General features: G+C 36.7%; 1 protein-coding gene across 6 annotated transcripts in view; it reads left to right on the plus strand.

Moving 5' to 3' along the window:
- Positions 1 to 19,196, plus strand: part of DIP2C (disco interacting protein 2 homolog C) — a 555,699-nt gene that overhangs the window by 430,065 nt on the left and 106,438 nt on the right. For all 6 annotated transcript variants that reach the window (XM_037835690.1, XM_037835692.1, XM_037835689.1 and 3 more), the window contains 6 exons: positions 2,962 to 3,098; positions 7,239 to 7,447; positions 8,613 to 8,727; positions 9,254 to 9,455; positions 15,632 to 15,741; positions 17,154 to 17,234. In XM_037835690.1, coding sequence (XP_037691618.1) covers positions 2,962 to 3,098; positions 7,239 to 7,447; positions 8,613 to 8,727; positions 9,254 to 9,455; positions 15,632 to 15,741; positions 17,154 to 17,234 — 854 coding nt within the window. The remainder of the gene's footprint in view (positions 1 to 2,961; positions 3,099 to 7,238; positions 7,448 to 8,612; positions 8,728 to 9,253; positions 9,456 to 15,631; positions 15,742 to 17,153; positions 17,235 to 19,196) is intronic.

Raw genomic sequence — 19,196 nt, forward strand, 5'->3', positions numbered from 1 at the left:
TTTTGCCAATTTATTAATGTTGCAAGAAATGTCTGATAAAGGATTAGTATCCATAATATGTACAATGCTTGTGTGAAGTAATTAAAAACTAAAATTAGATGCTTAAAAAAAAGAGTTTAAAGTCAGAATCCCCATCCTTTTGGCTCTGGGTATAATTGACCTAAGTACTGAGATTAAATACTCTCTTAAAATACATCACCGTGTTTCTCTTTATCTTCAAATCCTCTCTCAGATTGAATGCTTAATTTCCACCAGATGGGTCTTGGCCATCTTCTAAAATGGTCATTAAGCATCAGTAGTTTGAGGTCGCAATGCCTCTCGATAAAAGTAAAACCCAAAATATTAAAAAAGAAGAACATCCTGGTGGGGAAGGACATCTGTGCCGTTATGGCATCACTCTGACCCTGGGATCAGTGTTTCCCGGGAAAAGCATCTTTTCCCAGCTCTGCCGTCCTCGCGCTGGCAGCCTGGGCAGCTTTTCCTTGAACATGAAAGCAGTGTGCTCCAGCCTTCCCAGCCAAGGCTGGAACACTCAAGCAAGACTTTACTAAAGGCACTGAAGTCTTTAAAAACAAACAAAAGTGTATGGAAACTGAATATTTTGATTCTAGATAATTGTTGAAGTTTGCTTTTGGCAGTAGAACTCTTTTTTAAAACGTCATAGAAACTGACTTTTACAGAATATATGAAGAGAACTGCCCTGGTTGAGGGCCCTCTGACTCTTCTCAGTGGAATTATAGGGCTTCATGAAGCATAGTTGAAAAACTACTGGGCTAGCTTAAGAGATCCAGCCTACCCTCTTACTTGCAAAACCATCTTGTTTGGTTCCCCTTTCTCCACATAGACTGGTCCGTCAAACAGGAGCATACGCTTTCAGCATTTAGACTTCTCCCCTTGAGGTCCCCAAAAGGAGCCAAGGTTCCCATTCTCAGTTCAGGTTTCCCTCCCCTGGAATGATCTCCTTCCAGTGATCACCACTGCTCCTCCCCCAGGGGTGTGGCCTCATCCGTGAAGCAGGACAGTCACAACACGGAGCACAAATCCAGGAATTACGCAAATGAAACACACATGGGAAGAGAAGGACAATTTCCTTACAATCAGCATGTGCATGTGGCTTCCTGGTAGAGCAATAAACTAAATTATTATAGGACCTTAGTAAGGGCCCATATGGATGCTATGGTGCGGCTGTGAGCTTTCCCCTGAAATTGTCTTGCCTTTCTGCTTGCCTTGTTTGGGGTATAAAAAAAAATAATGCCAGAACTTGATATTCCTAATCCTTAATAGCCCTCTAACACTATTGTTATTATAAAAAATGTTTCTGTTCCTCCTTCACTGTCACAATAACTTTGTTTCTACATTGTAATTCCTCCAAAATTTGCAAGTCCTAGACCCACTCTGTGTTTTCCAACCTTAGCCAGGCTTCCTGGCTTCATTTCTTTCTTTCTAAAAAAATTATCTTTCAAATAAATAATGGATCCAGATGTTTCAAAATTCAAAAGGTTTTACAGTGAAAATCTCCTTTCCAACCAATGGAAGCAACCAAAAGCATCCCATGTTGCCTTTCAGAAATACTTTGGGACAATGTAAATAAATTCACCCCCCACACACACACATCTTTGTCTATGTGTGTTTCTTTTTACTGTTTTTTTTTTTCCTACATAATGATAGAGTACCAAATAAATCTTCATGCCTTATATCTTGAAGTTCATTTGTTAGCAGTACATAAAGAGTTTACTCATTCTTTTTAAGGCAGTGTGATGTTACATTGTTTGAATACAAACTGATTTATTTAGAGAGTCCCCATTTGGTTTATTTCCACTCTTTTACTTTTAAACAATGCGTGATGAATAAGCTTGTCTGTACTTTATGTTGCATATCTGTGGAGGATTATCTAATGGAAAAAAATCCTACAAATAGGATTTCTTTTCAAAAAAGAATATGCCCGTGTTATTTTGATACTAAATTGTCTTTCATGGAGATTGTAAGGGGATTTGTTTGTCTTCCAGCGCTAGATGAGTACCTCTTTCTCTACTCCTTTGCCGCCAGGTACTATCAGGCTTTTTAATTTTTAGCAGTTTGATAGGTGAGGAATATTTCAGTGTAATTTGAATTTGTATTTTTCTTAAACACTATACTTGTTGTCTAGCTTCCACCCACAGGGTAACTAGACATTTTGGCTTTCTATCATTAAGGGAGTGCATTGGGCTGATGTCACCACCTCTCCTGAAATGCCAGACTCTTGGTTCCCTGCTCGTATATGTTTTTTGCGTGGTAGGGCGTAGGATGCATACATTGTGAAAAGCACCAAAGCATTGTGCTATGGGCTTGTAAGACCTTAATGTCATTAAATTCTGTGTTGAAAATATCCAGCTGCTGAAGCACTCAGCTAATATTCTCTGAAGCACTCACCTTCACAGGGAATTTAAGATCAAAGATTTGTTTTCCACAGGACATTTGAGACTTGAATACTGCTTTCAATTTAGAAAAGCTTTGAAAGACTTTGAAGCAAGCATTTTGTGCTTCTTAATTTGTGAAGTTCACGTTGCTTCCTGAAAGTTGCAGGTGTTTTGCTGATGATACTTAAGGCATATGTGTGGCGAATGACCGTGCCATTTAGTCTACATATCATCCTTATATTTAAATTGCAGAAAATATTAATTCTAAAATACAAGTTACATATTAAAATTAAAACAATCACAATTATCTATTGATGTCACAACTATGAAATTTTGAATTTTGTTTCAACAAGAAAAATCATGATTCCTTTCCAGGAATCATTCCTTTCCAGGAATGCCTAGCTCACTATTATACTTCTAGACTTGTTCTACATACTATTTCTATTCATTTGTATCCTTATCCTTATTCATATTCATATATTAATTGTCTGACTGTTTTAATCTGTTTATCCATCTAGCCAGCCAGCCTTCTGATAGTATTTGTGCTTTCTTGTTTTTCTTTTAGCCATCATGTGTTCAGTGAAGCCAGATGGAATTCCTCAGCTGTGTAGAACAGATGAAATTGGGGAGCTCTGCGTGTGTGCAATTGCTACGGGTACATCATATTATGGCCTCTCAGGCATGACCAAGAACACGTTTGAGGTAGGTTCCTGGAAAGAGTCCTCTGGTTTGAGTTCTGTGCATGATTTCATCTTTAGACAGCCATTTCCGGTTGCATAGAAATAGCCATGAAAGGTAAGATTATAATTTTAAAAATAAATCATATTACTATTAATTAGTTGTACTTTTGTCTACCATTTGCACTTTCTCCCACCACGTCTTATAGTTTTCAATAAATTTGGTTTATCAGCATTGCTCTTACTTTGTAACCAATGTCAAGAAAGAATAAGTGCAGTTTCTTAAAAATGGGACTTTTTTATTTCTTATTGTTTTCATGTTTACCTGTTTCATAAAAGTGCTCTTTTTCATCAACGCTTCTGTTAAGTGTTTACATACAGAAGTACTCTGTGACCCTTAAAACCATAAAACCGTGTGTATACCAGAGTTCCTAGGATGGATGCTCAGTCCTTGGTACTAGGTGCCTCGCTGATGGACAACTGAAGGAGCACACACGTGTGTGTGAAGGAACAGTCCACACGTATGTGGACTTTCAGCCTAAGCTAGTTAATAATTGGCCAGACATGAAACCAGTGAATAACTTGAACAAACACACACATTAAATAGTTATCTAAACAGCATGGGCAGGTGTGTGTGTGTGCATGCACATACTTGATGGGTTAGTGAGCAAAGACTTAGTTAAGGGAGTTTAAATTCATTGGGCTCAGGGAATTTGGCACTATATCTCAGTATTTTTCTCATAATTATCATTTTGTGAAGTGATGCCCTATAAAAGTAGCAGCATAATATTTGATTAAGTTTTGAGAATAAAATTTTACAATGTTGAGTAACTTTGCGTGTGATCAATTAGATACATGTGGTGCCTTGTGCATGAGAGCCTTTTGGACATGGGGTTTGCCAGCTTTGTCGTATATGTATTCAACTTTCTAAAATATCCCTTGAAACAACAGCCAGACACACAAGTCTAAATGAAAATCATATCTCTTTTTTTATGTAATTTACCTTTAAAGGTTGGAGTAGACAGGTTTAAAGTTTGAACTCATTAGATTTGCTTCCTTTTTAGTTCTCCTGTCAGTGTAGTTCCAATAAGAAAAAAAAAAAATCATTTTAATTAATAGGGATCAGTCATTTTACAACTAATATGAATTACCTAAAATGTACCTTGATTCTCTATCACTTTCATACTTGTAGTTTTATAAACAACAAAGAAGGAGTTAATCAGCACTTATTAGTATATTGGGATGATTTCTAGGTATCACATCTTAAATTTTTTTTTTTAATCATAAGGTGAGAAACCATGGCCAGACAGCAATGTGCGTATTTATCAGAGGTAGAGGGACAAATGAGAACTTGTTTAAGGGCAGGGCTGGGTCGTATGTGGAATTACTCTTTTTCAATATTTGAAACCTCCTGCCTTTGACTTCCATTTCTCTAGAAGAATTACTGGAAATAATGAACAAAGTTAAAGAAAAGGAGATGTCAGTTCACTATGAGAAGGAGTGGTATAAGAATAAAATGAATTGCTCATTGGATGGGGTCTACCTGTTTTTTTTGTAGTATCTTCAAATGCATAACAAACCATTACAGAGAAAATAGGAAGAAAAGTTCTGGTGTCAGTAATTCAGTATCTTAAGTTTTCTTTTATTTAAGTTTGCCTTTGGGGTGTGTATCTTTATCTTAGAGTTACCCATGGCATGAAGGATTAGGTTTTCTTCCCCTATGTCAGAAGTCTAGAAAATCACATCACTAAATTGCCTGATAGACTAAGCATAACTGCATTCTGGCCAAAGTGTTTCAAATGAGACGTTTATTAACAAACCAGAAAAGTGGAGGACTTGGAATCAAGAGACCAAGTCTCCCTGCTGTTTCTGCCTATAATTATACATATGCTTTCAGGTGGGTCACCTAATCAGAGTCTCTACTTCCTAATTAAATGGATTAAGTGATTGTTAAAGGTAACAAATGATCTTTAAATGATTCTAGTTCCTTAAGTTTATGTTTACCCCATTTTGCTATAGAAATGAACAATAGTAGCTTACAACTGAAGTTACATATCATGAAATAATGAATATTAAAAGCAGTAGAATACTAGGACTAAGGAATAAAAATCTATAAACCTTTTTATGTTAAGCTTCCTGGCAGCTAGATAAAAGGAAAGCACAGAGCAGTATAGTTCTTATTATCAAGAGAAATAGTAAGCATATCAAGTTACCAGTGCCTCTAAAATTAAAAGAAAATTTATCAAGTGGTTCTTTACATAGAGAAGGACAAAGTAAATAACATGGCTCTTCTTATAGTACCTACAAGCAATGAGGAAGAGAATTCTGCAAAAATGTAATTCTAGGAAGATGGCTCTATGAGGGACCAAATGAGTTTGGTTCTGATATGTAGGTTTATGCTGGATCACCTTACTCAAGGGATAGAACTTAGAAAGGTGAATGGTTGCCATTCTGATATTAAAATGGAGTGTCACATTAGTGCTCATGGCTTAAAGCAAAGATAGAGTATCTTTGCTTGAAAGTAGAAGGAGCTTAAGAAAAACTACAATTTTCCTCAACTGTGAATCCATTTCAATGTATGAACAACTGGTTATTTTATAATATTGCATGATAAAACATGTCAAATTTTACCAGGTCTGGTGCCATGGCTGTAAAAAAAGGCTCAGTAGTATTCTCAGTATAGATTATTTGAGTCTATATAGTCTGGCTTCCAAGTACACTCATCAGAATGAATTCGCAACACAGGTTGTCTGCTAAATGCTGAAATGTTTTTCATAATCTTTTTTAAACATAGGTGACTTTGATTTGGAGGAATGGCTACCAAAAGTTTTAATTTTAGTGTAGTTATCATTGAACCATTCATTTTTGCAGTAGTTTAAATTCTGTCGATACCATTCAGCACACAAGGTAGAAACCTAGCCTCCTTTTTACATTGTGGAAAGATACATTCAGTTTATCCAAAGGTAATTCCAACATGAAAAGATACGTTGAAAGTTTTAAAGTGAGTTTGAAAGCCTAGCCCTTCTTATCCTGATATCCTAACAGAGTATTGACTGGAGAGCAGCTTTGCCCAAAAAAGTGCTGCTCCAGCCTTGAAAGACAGTATCCTGCAGTTTGTTATTAGAGGAGAAACTGAGAGAGAGTTTTAAACTTTGTTGTTACTGCTGTTGAAGATGCCAAGTTTTAAGGGCACATCCAGCCAACTCCTTGGACTGTGGTTCTGAAAGAGAGAGCCCTGCTGTTTTCCTAACTGGGGCAAATTATGCTTTGAATCTTCCTAGACAGGAAGACATGGAGCCCACAATCATGTGTTGAATAGTTCTTGTGGTAAATGTTCTTCACCAGAACCAAATGTTTTGTTTTATTTTGTTTTGTTTGTGGGGTGTTTTTTTTTTTTTTTTCTGTTTGTCTCAGACTAATTTCTAGACATTTGGTTTGCAGAAAACTTGATGTGATTGTGAATTTGTAATAAAACCATTCTTCCTGGTAAGAGCATTATGATTCCAGATTCTGGAAACAAAAAAATCTTCACCAGGAACTTTTTTCTGTTTGAAATGTTTAATCAGATTAATTATGATATGAGGAGTTACTGGGCTCTGGGCTAAGATCCTCAAAATGTAAAGCAGTTATTTTACAGGCATAAATCTGAAGGTGATGGACCTCCTGTGAACAGATAGGAATCTCTGCTAACCGGCTTTCTTTCTTTCTTTTTTTTTTTTTTTAAACAACTACACTCTGTTATTCTTCAAATTATTGGAACTGTCAAAGCAGACCAACTCTTTATCTCTGAAAGGAGTTAATAGAGATGCTGTAAAGAGGATTTTTTTTTTTTAATTTTATTATATAGAATGCTGAATTGGAAGAATTTAAGAACCATTCTATTATTCTCTGATATTGAGGAGGACATGTAAAGTGTGAAAAGACACTTTAAAGGCATTACAACCAGACCTTGTGAGGCAGAAGTGCCCAGACAGCTTCTCAGAGATGTATCTTAAATAACTGTTTTCCTGAGTTCTTCTTTCTTGTTCTTATGAACTAACTTTTTAAATAATCTTATTTGGCAGAAGTCAAATACTGTGTTTTCCTACTAATAATCTTGTATATCGCCAGTAACAATGAGAATAAAAGCTATCATAACTTAAAATCATTTATGCTCTCCCCTTAGGTGTTTCCTATGACAAGTTCAGGGGCTCCAATCAGTGAATACCCTTTTATAAGGACAGGCTTGCTGGGATTTATTGGTCCTGGAGGACTTGTCTTTGTGGTGGGTAAAATGGATGGTTTGATGGTGGTCAGCGGACGAAGACACAATGCAGATGACATTGTGGCAACAGCACTGGCAGTGGAGCCAATGAAATTTGTCTACAGGGGAAGGTTAGTTGCATTTGTCTGCAAGTATATACTTTTGATAGGTTATGCTTTTTAATATAATTAGGAAGATTTTAAAACTTGCATAAATTCCTTAAACTTACTCTGACTTCCATAAAATGAAGCAATTGGGCTCAATGACCCCAGATTCCATCTAGTTGTAAATGTTCATGATTTTATACAAATTTTCTGAGCCCCATAAATATATTATTGTTAGCTTCCTTTCTAAATTACATTTACAAATCCATTTGAAAAATTTATTTTTAATTAACAGCTGCAGGGGGGAAATAAAAAAGAGCCAAATATTCATGTAGGTACAGGTTGGAAAGACCCAAAGATAACAGTTGAGCCATGGGCCTGCAGGGAAACACTGATGCTCGTTTACTTACTGCCTCTCCCCTGGCTTTCTTCCTCCCATTTGTTTCCCTACCTTGTCTGGCCCATGGTCAGAGCTCAGTTTATATTAGTTAAATTAACTGTTTCAGCTCCTGTGTTTTTTGATAATTTAATGAAGTCATAACCTGTTTTAGAATCTCCACTTTGGTAGGGTAATGGGAGTAGAGGAATCTGGATCCTTGGGCATAACATTGCCATCTTTGAATCATATTTAAAACTCTAATCTATTTATGAAAAGGGGCACACTGGAGTAATTGAGTTGCCACCATGTTATGCTTACTGTAAAAGGCACATGTATTTTATAGAAAACCTTTAGTTCCCAAATAGAAAGAGTCTGCTGGTCTGGAGGGTGTTACAATTCACATCTTGAGTTTACACTTGTGAAGTATGGTTTTCCAAATTTCAGCACAGCTACTTTTCGCAGTTCTGACAATTACACGTAATTCCTCCTTTCTGCACTAGAAGGTATAAAACTTGTCACCAAAACTTTTAGGCTACTGTAGGCAGCCTCAAAGTAAAATGTGGGTGATTTTGCCTTTGCAGCATCTTTAGACTTTTCCTCCCTACTCCTTCCTGGGGCTGTTCTATTCTTATATTAATAAGTGTGTGGGCATTTGAAATTACAATTTGCCTTTTTGAAGTAGTAGTTGGAGCTGTGATCTTCTGAGCTATGTAATTAATGAGGGTTATAAAAATTTTTTATTGAAGAAATAAATCTTTATAGCCCAGCTACTGTGTATACTCACTTGATGCTTTCCTCTTCTATCTGATACAGAATAGCTGTGTTTTCAGTGACTGTCCTTCACGATGAAAGGATCGTTATCGTTGCAGAACAGAGACCAGACTCCACTGAGGAAGACAGCTTTCAGTGGATGAGCAGAGTTCTGCAGGTAATTTTCTTGCCTTTGAAATTTTTGGTCCTTTTTTCTTATTTTCAGCATCTCTTAGTCATCTGGTAAGGTTATTGCTGGACCTTTACCAGCTGTGGATTTCCCCATATGGTACCTCCTGGTTTTTTTTTTCTCCCCACTCCATTTGATGAGAAATTACATCAAGTGTGAAACTTCTGTTTTGTTCTCCTGGAAACTAGCTAAACAGATCAAGGTTAGGGAGCATTGAGTTTGCAAAACTGGTTCCTACCATTGGTGTTGGTAAAGTCACAAGCAAAAGTTTTTTGTTACGATCTTGGAAATATATTCTCTTTTTTAATGTTTATGGTATTCCACAAGTTTTATGTAAAGTATTCAACTTGGTGAAGTTTAAGACAACCCATTCTCTTACTTTGGCATTATTACACTGGGGATGCTGCTAGATTTCTGCCTATTTTAAGCAGTATTTTGTACAGTATAAACATTTAGTGACCGTTTCTGTTTATAATACCAATTGTAACTTGGTAACATTTTTTTAATTTTCTAGGCTATTGATAGTATACATCAAGTTGGCGTTTATTGCCTGGCCTTGGTTCCAGCAAACACCCTTCCTAAAACCCCTCTTGGTGGAATACATTTGTCAGAAACTAAGCAACTTTTCCTGGAAGGCTCACTTCATCCCTGCAATGTCTTGATGTGCCCACATACGTGTGTCACAAACTTGCCTAAACCTAGACAAAAGCAACCAGGTAAGTTTGAACACCCTGGTAGGTTTCTGTACAGTCTTACTTTGGCTATCTGGAATTGTAATGGATCGTGTGATGCTAATTGGACCTTATGAAGGGAGAGGCTGAATGTGAGTGGTTCACTGCCTTTTTTCTGCCTCCATGCTATTCACATGATCTACACAGTCCCACATAAGTAAACGTGCTCATTATAAGGAGTGTTTTTCTAACCAAGAATGGGGATGGAAAGGCAATATCTCTGCTGTGAAAATAAAGTCCATTCTGAGTGAGGGATACAGTGACCATTTGCACTGGAAGAGGTCCCAGTTTCTTGAGCCTCTGCCTTCTCTGTGTGATATCTAATGTTTGAACAAGGAATTATCTCAATTTGATTTTTGCACAGGCATTGGCTTTGTGTTATTGGTCAAGGCACCAATCCTCTCTGTGTTGTAGTTTCCTTCTGCACAAAATGAGAATAGTTCTTCCTTTCATATTTCATGTGGCTACAATAGGAAGCAAAGCAGATAACACATTGTGAAACACATTGAAAGGGATGAAGAGTTCTGCAATGGAAGTGGTATTACCTTTGACATTGCTGTAATACTTAACATTTGTCCAGTGCTTTGCAGCTTGGGGAAGACATTGTTATCCATTATCTGACTTGATCCTTATAGCAATTACATCAGCCATGCACACAGAGTATCAATGAATGGAAATTTACTGTAAGAATCTACTGGGAGATGAGTAGGAACTCTTCTGCCTCTAAAGTAACTGAGGGTCCCAGAGCCTTCAGGGCTGAGACAGCCAAATAAGACTCATGGACAACCAGAACAAAAGCCCAGGCTGGGCTGAAAATAGTAACATTAACATATAGTGCCTATCATAGAATTGTCATTATTTTAAGCACTTATTCTCTATTAGGTTATTTAATCCTCTGAAGTAGTTGCTCTTGTTACCCCTATTTTACAAGTAAGGAAAGTGAGCCAGAGATTTGAAGTCAGCTATTCAAGAGTGCACAGCTAGAATGTGGTAGAGACAGAATCCTAACCAGAATGATGGACTCCAGGGTCTTTGCGCTTCACCACTAGCGTGCTCCATTACCCACCCACTGCACCCCAAGTGCGGAACCTAGTTTGATCAGTTTGTTACCATCTGATAAAGAATGGCAATATTAGGCAAAGTTTTATACCAAGTTAGCCTAGAGGTTATTGGCATTTCTTATGCTGGACTCAGAGATGGGAACAGCCTACTTTGTCGCAAACATATAACTAATCAGAAAAATCCATTCTGGGCCCCTCTCCAGATGTGGCTGGCTCCTGAGGTTTCATGGACCCCACCCTCAGCTTTTCTAGTAAAATAGTTCCTTATCCCTTTTAGATGAGAGAAAATGAAGTAGTAATCCCCATTTTTTTTTTTTTTTATGGTGGTAACATATTTAATACGGAATCTCTCTTTTTAACCATTTTTAAGTGTTACACTGCAGTGTATTAAATGCTTTCACAATTATCCCCATTTTAAAGGTGAAGAAGCTGGTACTGGGAGAAGTGTGATATCCCAAGCATGCATAGCTAATAAAGAACAAGACGAGAACTTGAATTCAGATCTTCTGATTCAAAATCTTTTGCTTTTTTTTTTCTGTAAACTCAAAGATTTTTTGCATGGCAGTCAGTATGTAATTTATAGCTTTGAATACTTTCTTCTCCTAGTTTAAGCTAATTTTCTTAGAGCGCTAGAAAGTCATTATGTTTTCTATTTTCTAGATGAATTAGTTTTTATATTCAACACTGCTTTTTTATTTTTTAAATTATTTTTCTATATTCTAGATTTCCTTAACTAATCTTCTCATCCATTTCTTTTTTCCTCTCACCTTTCATTTTATCAATCCCTGATTTATATAATTACGTTAATAAAATGTAGAGTTGCAGAACACTTAAGGATCCATTTCTTTAAATTCTGTGGATACAATGGCTTCACTTGGTGAGCTGCTGAAAAACACAAAGCATTACACTTCAGTGAGCATAATAAAAGAATGAAAAATAACGTCTTTTGTCTCATATTACCTCAAAATAAGTAGCATTGGGAGTGATACAACAATTACTCTATTTAGGCATGTTTGTTTCTGTAGTATTGAAATTCATAATTGTGTCAGAATTCACCAGGGTGTCCTTAGTGCAGAGCTGGAAGTGATTGGATTAAATAGTTCAGTTGGCTCTCCACTACTTAAGTCAATTCATTATCACGGATGCTGTTGACCTAGTGACCCAGGCAAGCAGTGGTTCCAGATGTGAAGGAATAAATGTGAATTCCTGACAGTTTAGTAGTTTGTGAGGGAGAGTTCAGGACAAAGGATTTATAGTAGGTAGAATCATTTGCAAATATGTGTTATGATTCCATAGCTCTGGAGCTCAGTTAAACTGCCTCATGTCAAGAAACCTGATGAAAAGGAAAATCTAGCTAAGTAAAAAAGCTAATACCACTCATTGGGCTCTGAAAAACAGAGGTGACAGAAAGCATGGGTCAGGGTGCCTGAAGAAGAGTCTTCTTTAGAGACAGGCCTCTGAAAGGATTATCCTGGAGATTGGGTACCTTTTTACTCTAAGACTGTAACATATTAAATGCTTTATGTGATTGATAACTTTAAATAAAGAATAAATTATAAAGAAAAAAAGATACTTGCTGTCCCTCCTTTTTTGTTAAATACTGAGAGGTTATGTAATTGTAGCTCTTACAAAACTGTTTTTTTAACAAATTTTAAATGGCAGCTGTGATAAAGTAGAAAAAGACCTGTACTGGGTGTCAAGAGGCTTTCCTAGATCTGCTGTGAAGCAACCTTAGACAAATCCCATTTTCTCTAGGCCTTGGTTTCCACAAATATAAATGAGGGAACTTCACTAGATAATTTCTGAGGCCCTTTTGAGAGGTAAACTTCACAATTGAATGAGTACCCAATATTGACAGCCAAAAGAAACATTTATTGAGGCCATTTGTGTTTAAGGGTGTTGTTAGATGCTTGAACAGATCCCCTAAAATTTAGATATTTTTAGACAATTATCTTTTTTAACGTAGTATTCATTTGGCTAACAACAGTGTGTCCTGTGAGATTATCTTAATTGAGCACAAAAGTTAAAAGACCTTTAGCCTATCAGTTGGGCTGGCAACAGTATTGGAGATATTATAAAATTAGGTACAGCTCCACAGCTTTAAAATTTTCTTGGATATCCTTTATCAGAAGAGCTGGAGGAGAATCCCCCCAGGCCACTGCAAGGTCTAGGCCACAGGGAACTGCAGCGCCTCAGGCTGGGATGATGATGATGAAATTAACATATAGTGCATGTTACAGACTAGCCATTATTTTAAGCACTTTTTATATGTTGGGTTGTTTAATCTTCGTGACCATCCCATGAAGTAGGTGCTCTTGTTATCCCTATTTTACATGTGAGGAAAGAGCCTCAGAGAGTTGAAGTCGGGTACTCAAGAGTACGCAGCTAGAATGTGGTAGAGACAGAAACCTAAGCAGGATGACGGGCTCCAGGGTCTTTTTGTGTGCCGTTACCCACCCCGCTGCAGCTCATGTGTTGAACCTAGTTTGGATCAGGGAGGAGAAAGCTGCCCCCAGTACAGGGTGAGAGGTCTTTTTGCTCTCCTTTAGACAGAACTGCAGCCTGTGTCCCCTGCGTGCATGTGTCAAGCATTGCATGGTAAGGGTTTGATAATATGAGAGATAAGTTGCTGGCTTATAGATTTTGTAAGTCTATAAATGGGAGTGTAGAGAGAGGAAAATAAATGTGAACTTCAAGTACATGTTTTGGGTTACATCTCAATCTTACACTTTCAAATTGAGAGGGGGTGGTACACTGCAGAAGTGTCTCCTCCTTGCCCACATCACTTCAAAGGAGGGGAGAAATCATCAGTTCTTGGTAAAGGGCAGATTTTACAATCGAGCTGCAGCAAGGAAGAGTCCTGTCTCCTAGCAACAACTGGAAAAAATGTTCATAAGCCTATGTAAGGAGAAAGACACACTAGGTCTCAAACATTACATTCACATAATGCAAGCAGAAATAAACTTTTAGCAAGAGAAGATTTGACCTAGGGACAGAGAAGCACAAAATAAGGCACTGTGAAAATCTGCTGCCCCCTCAAAATACTGCTTACCTACCCTAGAATGCTTAAAATAAATGATGGGGAAGCCTGGAAACTAGTTTAGGCCAGCTTCCAAGTTGGTCTCTTAAAGAACCAATTTTCCTGGCCCTAAATCACCAAGAAGAATTTTAAGATACTTCATCAACAGTTCCTAAAGATAGAAAGCTAATGACTAATAAGCAGGGATGCAAACTACAAGGGTATTTAATTATCCATGCTAAAGCAATTAATTCATACGTACTCTAACACGGTGGCAGCTCCATTCATTTTATTACCAACTTTCTTTTTTTGCCTTGTTAAATATGAGAAGACTATTTCTCCTTGGTAGTTATTAAGAACTAAGAAAAGAAATTTAGTGTGCTCGCAGCTATCACAGATATAAAAGCATGAAATTAAAAGATTTAGCTGAGCGCATTCGGCATGGTCTTATAATTATACAGAAACCAGCATCAGGATTCCTACAAATTGTCTGAAACCAAAGACATCAGAAGGCAGGGCCCAGAAATCTGTACCATTGGCTACTCACCCAAAACTTCAGTCCTGTCTGGAAGTACCCTGCCTCCCTCATAGCTGTGAGAAGTTGAATATTTTATGGCAAACCAAATTCCATGTATCAGTGGAGTAGGATGGGTGGCCCTGTTTTCACTTGGACAGTCAACTAAAGTTGTTAGGCTCTCAAGTCCCTTGTACGGGGAGCTAAGCTGTTTATTAGGGATAGTTGTCATGGTTAACTGTATGTGTTCTAAATAACCTTGCTCTGTGCCACCACACCCCTGAACCTGTATCTTAAAACATACGTCTTTTTGATATGTTATATGATCAGTCTGTTTACGCACACACACACAGCTCTTATGTGTGCAGCATATACCCAGATTTATAAACATGTAACTTGACCTTCATCAAAAACTCAGTGAGAATTTGACTTAATCATGATCTTCAGCTTGTTTTTTCTTGAACCAAGGATTAACACAAATTGGTAATGTCATCTTTGTTGTTTTATACTGCAATTCTTTTGGTAAAAGTTCCCTCGCTCTTTTTTCTTCTCTTCCCCTCCTCCTCCTCTTCCTTTTTCTTATCTCCTCCCCCCTCCTGTCTCTCTCTGTCTCTCTGTCTCTCTCACTTATTCTCTCACACAGTGGGATATTCTCCTATAATTTCTAACCTTTTCCTATTAAATATGTTTATCTCAGTTTGTGTGTTTAGTGAAAAGAAAATATCAGTGATGATATTTTGAGGAACCTGGAGGGTGTTAGGTTTTCTCACAGTTAGATATTAGGAAACGGTTTCTGCAGTTCTTTAAGAAACTTCTTTCTTTCATAAAAAAGAAAAGAAAAGCCATCCGAAGAAATTGTGTCTGACTTTCTCTTTCAAAATGTTTTTATAAAGTGGGAAAAGCATTGGGAATCAAGTGAATTACAGTGGATTAAAAAAGAACTTTGATTTCACAGTATCCTTTTGCTTTATTCTTTCACATTTTGCTGTGAGTCTGGCAGAGAACATTTTCAGTCGATGAAATGCATAGCTCAGTGATTCCATATCCTTTCCCTTCAACAATATTACTCCCTGAATCTATCCCAAGAGATACTCATAAAAAATGTACACCATTTTGTTTACGTTTATGGTCAATATTCTGTGATGTGTAATAACACCAGGGAATAGGACCATACAATCCACAAGTCTTTAGCTACATAGACGTGAAACACATCATAATTTTTTAAAAATTGCTTGTGTTTTGTATTTTTTTTTATCATCACTAATATGAAAATATGATAGCATCTGCTGAGTTCACACTAACTGGGAAGGGAAGGCAATGGTATGATAGGAATTAGGAATAATAGAATTTGGTGTATGGTGAAAATATTGTTTCTGTTTAACCTTTGAGACTTATTTATACTTGCCATCATTACCATTCTAGTGATTTCTTTGAAATCCTATTCTAGTGTGGTTTATTCAAAGACAGATATTTCAAAGAATTTTCCCAGAGTAAACCTTACCAAGCTGGGAAGTCATATTTTAAAAGAGTTCATTTTTTTTTCCTTGTATGCCCTGTTTCTTTTTAGAAATTGGTCCTGCCTCTGTGATGGTGGGGAACCTTGTCTCTGGGAAAAGAATTGCCCAAGCTAGTGGCAGAGATCTTGGTCAGATAGAAGACAATGACCAGGCCCGAAAGGTAAGCAGCTGGACTTTCAATACCATGTTTTCCTCTTGACTCCTGTCAGGATAGAATGCTGTATCACAAATGTGATTCCTGTCCGTCATTTTCCTGATTCTGCCCATTCAGTATATACTGTTGATCTTCTGAATCTTTGATGACTTTGTCTTCCTACCTGTTCTCTTGGTCCTGGAAGAGACATACCTGATGATTTCTAAAGTAAGTAAGTTTGTTAGGGCATACAATGTCTTAGAAAATATCACAGAGGCAAGGAAGTGGGTAAATAATATTATAGCCTCATGATTATCAGGAGTGAGGAGAAAGTTTTGGAAAGCTTATCCTGTCTTAGTGCTCCCCAAAGCCAATTGTTACTAATTATTCCTGCCCTAATTAGAAGCCCAAGTTGCCTCATGCTACCAATGTCGCTTCATTGGTCTTTGGAGGACAAGGCAACATCAGTTAGCCTGGGTTTGAGAACCAGACCTCCTTAAAGCAGCTTCAGGAGAAGTAGGAGAAATCCTCAAACCCTATTCCACAGGAAACACACACACACACACACACACGCACACACTTTGTCATGTGTAACTGAGTCCCCATATTACCATTCTGCCTTGAGAACGCTCAGATTAACCAGAAGAGGTCCCATTCTGTCTTCAGAATAGGAAATGTGGCAAAATCAGCAATTTAAAATCTTGCCTATTTGGCAACATGTAGTAATATGTTAATTCGAAGCACTTGATCAGCATGTTCCCTGCCTACATCGTATATTTTTACTAATAAAATGAATTAAGTATTATGCATGGGTGTTTCCTATATCTTGACACTAGCCCTATATTAGGGATGACATGACATGGATCTGCCATTTTTGCTACAGACTGAATCAATACAATGCATATGGTCTGTGTAATTTGCAGTGCTATTTAAGGACATCAGGGAATTGCCATTCTGGAAACAGAAAGTTTAATAGAGCCCCTTTTTTAGTAAAACAGGATAGATCTAAATCTCCCATTGCAGCCCACAGAATTCAACATTGCATTTTCTGGAGGTCCTAGGAGAAAGAATTTTTTGTATTGGATATGCCTATCAATCATAAGGGAGATGGAGTGCTCCCATCCTTGGGCAGACTCTAAGAAAACTTTTCTAACCAGGAATACAGCACGGGCCCTTTGATTTGTGAGTCTGCAAATCAGGTGCAGTGAATTCTAAATCACTTCGGGGAAAAAAAAAATTGCTCGCTTATTCTATATTGTATTGAAGAAGTTTAGTTCTCAAAAACGTAGTGCCCTCCTTTCTTGGTGGCATTTCTGGGGAGCAGCACGCTCTTTTAAGGAGCTGTAAAAGCGTCAGACCAACGCTGTCAATTTAAATATTGAGATTACCTTCATTCTAAACCATAGTAGTCTGAACCTAGTAACTGTGTTCTGTTTCAGTTCCTGTTTCTCTCAGAGGTTTTGCAGTGGAGAGCGCAAACCACCCCCGACCACATCCTTTATACGCTGCTGAACTGTAGGGTGAGATATGCTGAATTCTTACTTTATGATCGCTCAGCTGGTAGGAATCAAAACTCATTCTCTGCAAGCTTCCTTGCTTCCTTATACTATTCCTGATTTAATCCCTTCACTTCAGTCTTATGTGAATTCCTTTTATTTATTTTTTGCTATTTTGACTAATGAGATTCTTTTCCACTTAAGGATTGTTTTTAGATATGATTTGTGTGTCTATATGTACCTATTTACATATGCATATATTTTAGCAATCCTGTTTGCAGTAATTTGCCCCCAAAAAAGAGTGATGAATCATATCAACTTCAGAGAGCAATTCTAAATCTATGAGATATTTATGTTTTTATTTTTATTGCTAAACTAAGTTTTAAGAGGTTGTATACTAATTACAGACTTTTAGAGATAAAAATTGTTTCTATTTTATAATGATAAAGTTCATGCCTAACCTTTCACATTAGAAAACTAAACTCATCGAATATTGTTTCATAATAGTGCTTAAGAATAAGGTCTTGAATAGGCAAGCAGATAGCTATAAAAATAAAAATTCAGCATAAAAGTATTAATATGCTTGTCAACTTTTCTTTTTGCTTTGGGAATGTAGCCTGAAAAACAGATTAAAAATGTAGGTCTTCTTGGCAAGTATGGGCTCTTTCATATAATTCTAGGGAGGAGGGAAGGGATGCTGAAATTCATGCAAAATTTCTGGATGGTGATTTATTTATATATAATAAATATTTCTATTTCAGAAACATTTCATATGTTTGCTTGCTTACAGCAGTTACACTTCTAGGAATTTACTCTGAGGAAATAAAAAGAAAATCACAAAAAGATTTTAAACATTGAAAGTTATTCATTTATCAAGCATTACTTATACTGGAAAAATTGCAAATGTCTTAAATATCCAAAAAATGAGGGGAACTAAATTTTAATATCCATGTTTTGAAATGCTTTTCAGCCATTAAACATCATGTTTTAGTACAATATTCAGTTACATGAGAAAACTCTGACCATATATATTATTAGGTGAAAAAATTCAGGTATAACACATACATAATATTTAAATTTTGTTTTACAATATCAGGTGTAGATATTTTTGTGTATAATTAGAAAAAAACATTTAGAGTATTTTTTGAGTGAGAAGATTGTAGTTGACTTTAAATTTTTTCTTTGTACTTTTCTATTTATCCAAGTTTATTTAGTGAACATGTCTACTAACATAATTAGAAAAACTAAGCTTTTTAAAGTAATGACTGCTTACAGTTGCTATATAGCAAAATCTTAGTACGCAAAGGTATCTCTTACAGTTTAAAGTAGTAAATTGAAGACAGATAAAGGGAAATGACAACAATATAAATTATCCCTGAATCTCTAATTTGCATACCCAGTTACCAGATTATATTTTCTATGTAATTTAGTTTATGTAAATAACCTCCTGTATCATAGCAGGTGCTTATTATCTTGAAATTGCTCTTTGTGCCTAGTTGATCCCAGTAGACAATTTGTTCACTTTTTCTGCTCAAGACCATCCCCCAGAAAAAGCCTTAAATAATAGATCTTGAATCCCTGGATTTCTTTGTATATGAAAGCCCCCCCTTCTTCTGCTCCATGGTCCTCTCCAAAAAGACAGTTTATAGTGTACCAAAACATATGGTATAGAGTCACACAGGATTTTTTGAAGATCCATATAGTTACCATGGCTTTGTGTATCTGAAAGGAAACCTGCCTTTGTTTTTAATCTCTTCATTGGATGGATCCGTCCTCAGCCCATAGATACAGATAAGATTCCTCTTACCTAACATGATTGACCAGTTCGCCTTCCATGGCTTCTGTGACACTGTCATAATTTCTCTTTAATCACTTCTTTTGCTTTTCTTTTCCTCTCAATATAGCACTTCTCCTAGAAACTGTTTGTGACTTTCTCTTCTCTTTCTCCATAGTCTCCTGTGACTCTTTAGAGATTTCCAGTATCAC

The sequence above is a fragment of the Choloepus didactylus genome, chromosome 5, assembly GCF_015220235.1.
Source record: "Choloepus didactylus isolate mChoDid1 chromosome 5, mChoDid1.pri, whole genome shotgun sequence".
In the NCBI taxonomy this organism is placed as follows: Eukaryota; Metazoa; Chordata; class Mammalia; order Pilosa; family Megalonychidae; genus Choloepus; species Choloepus didactylus.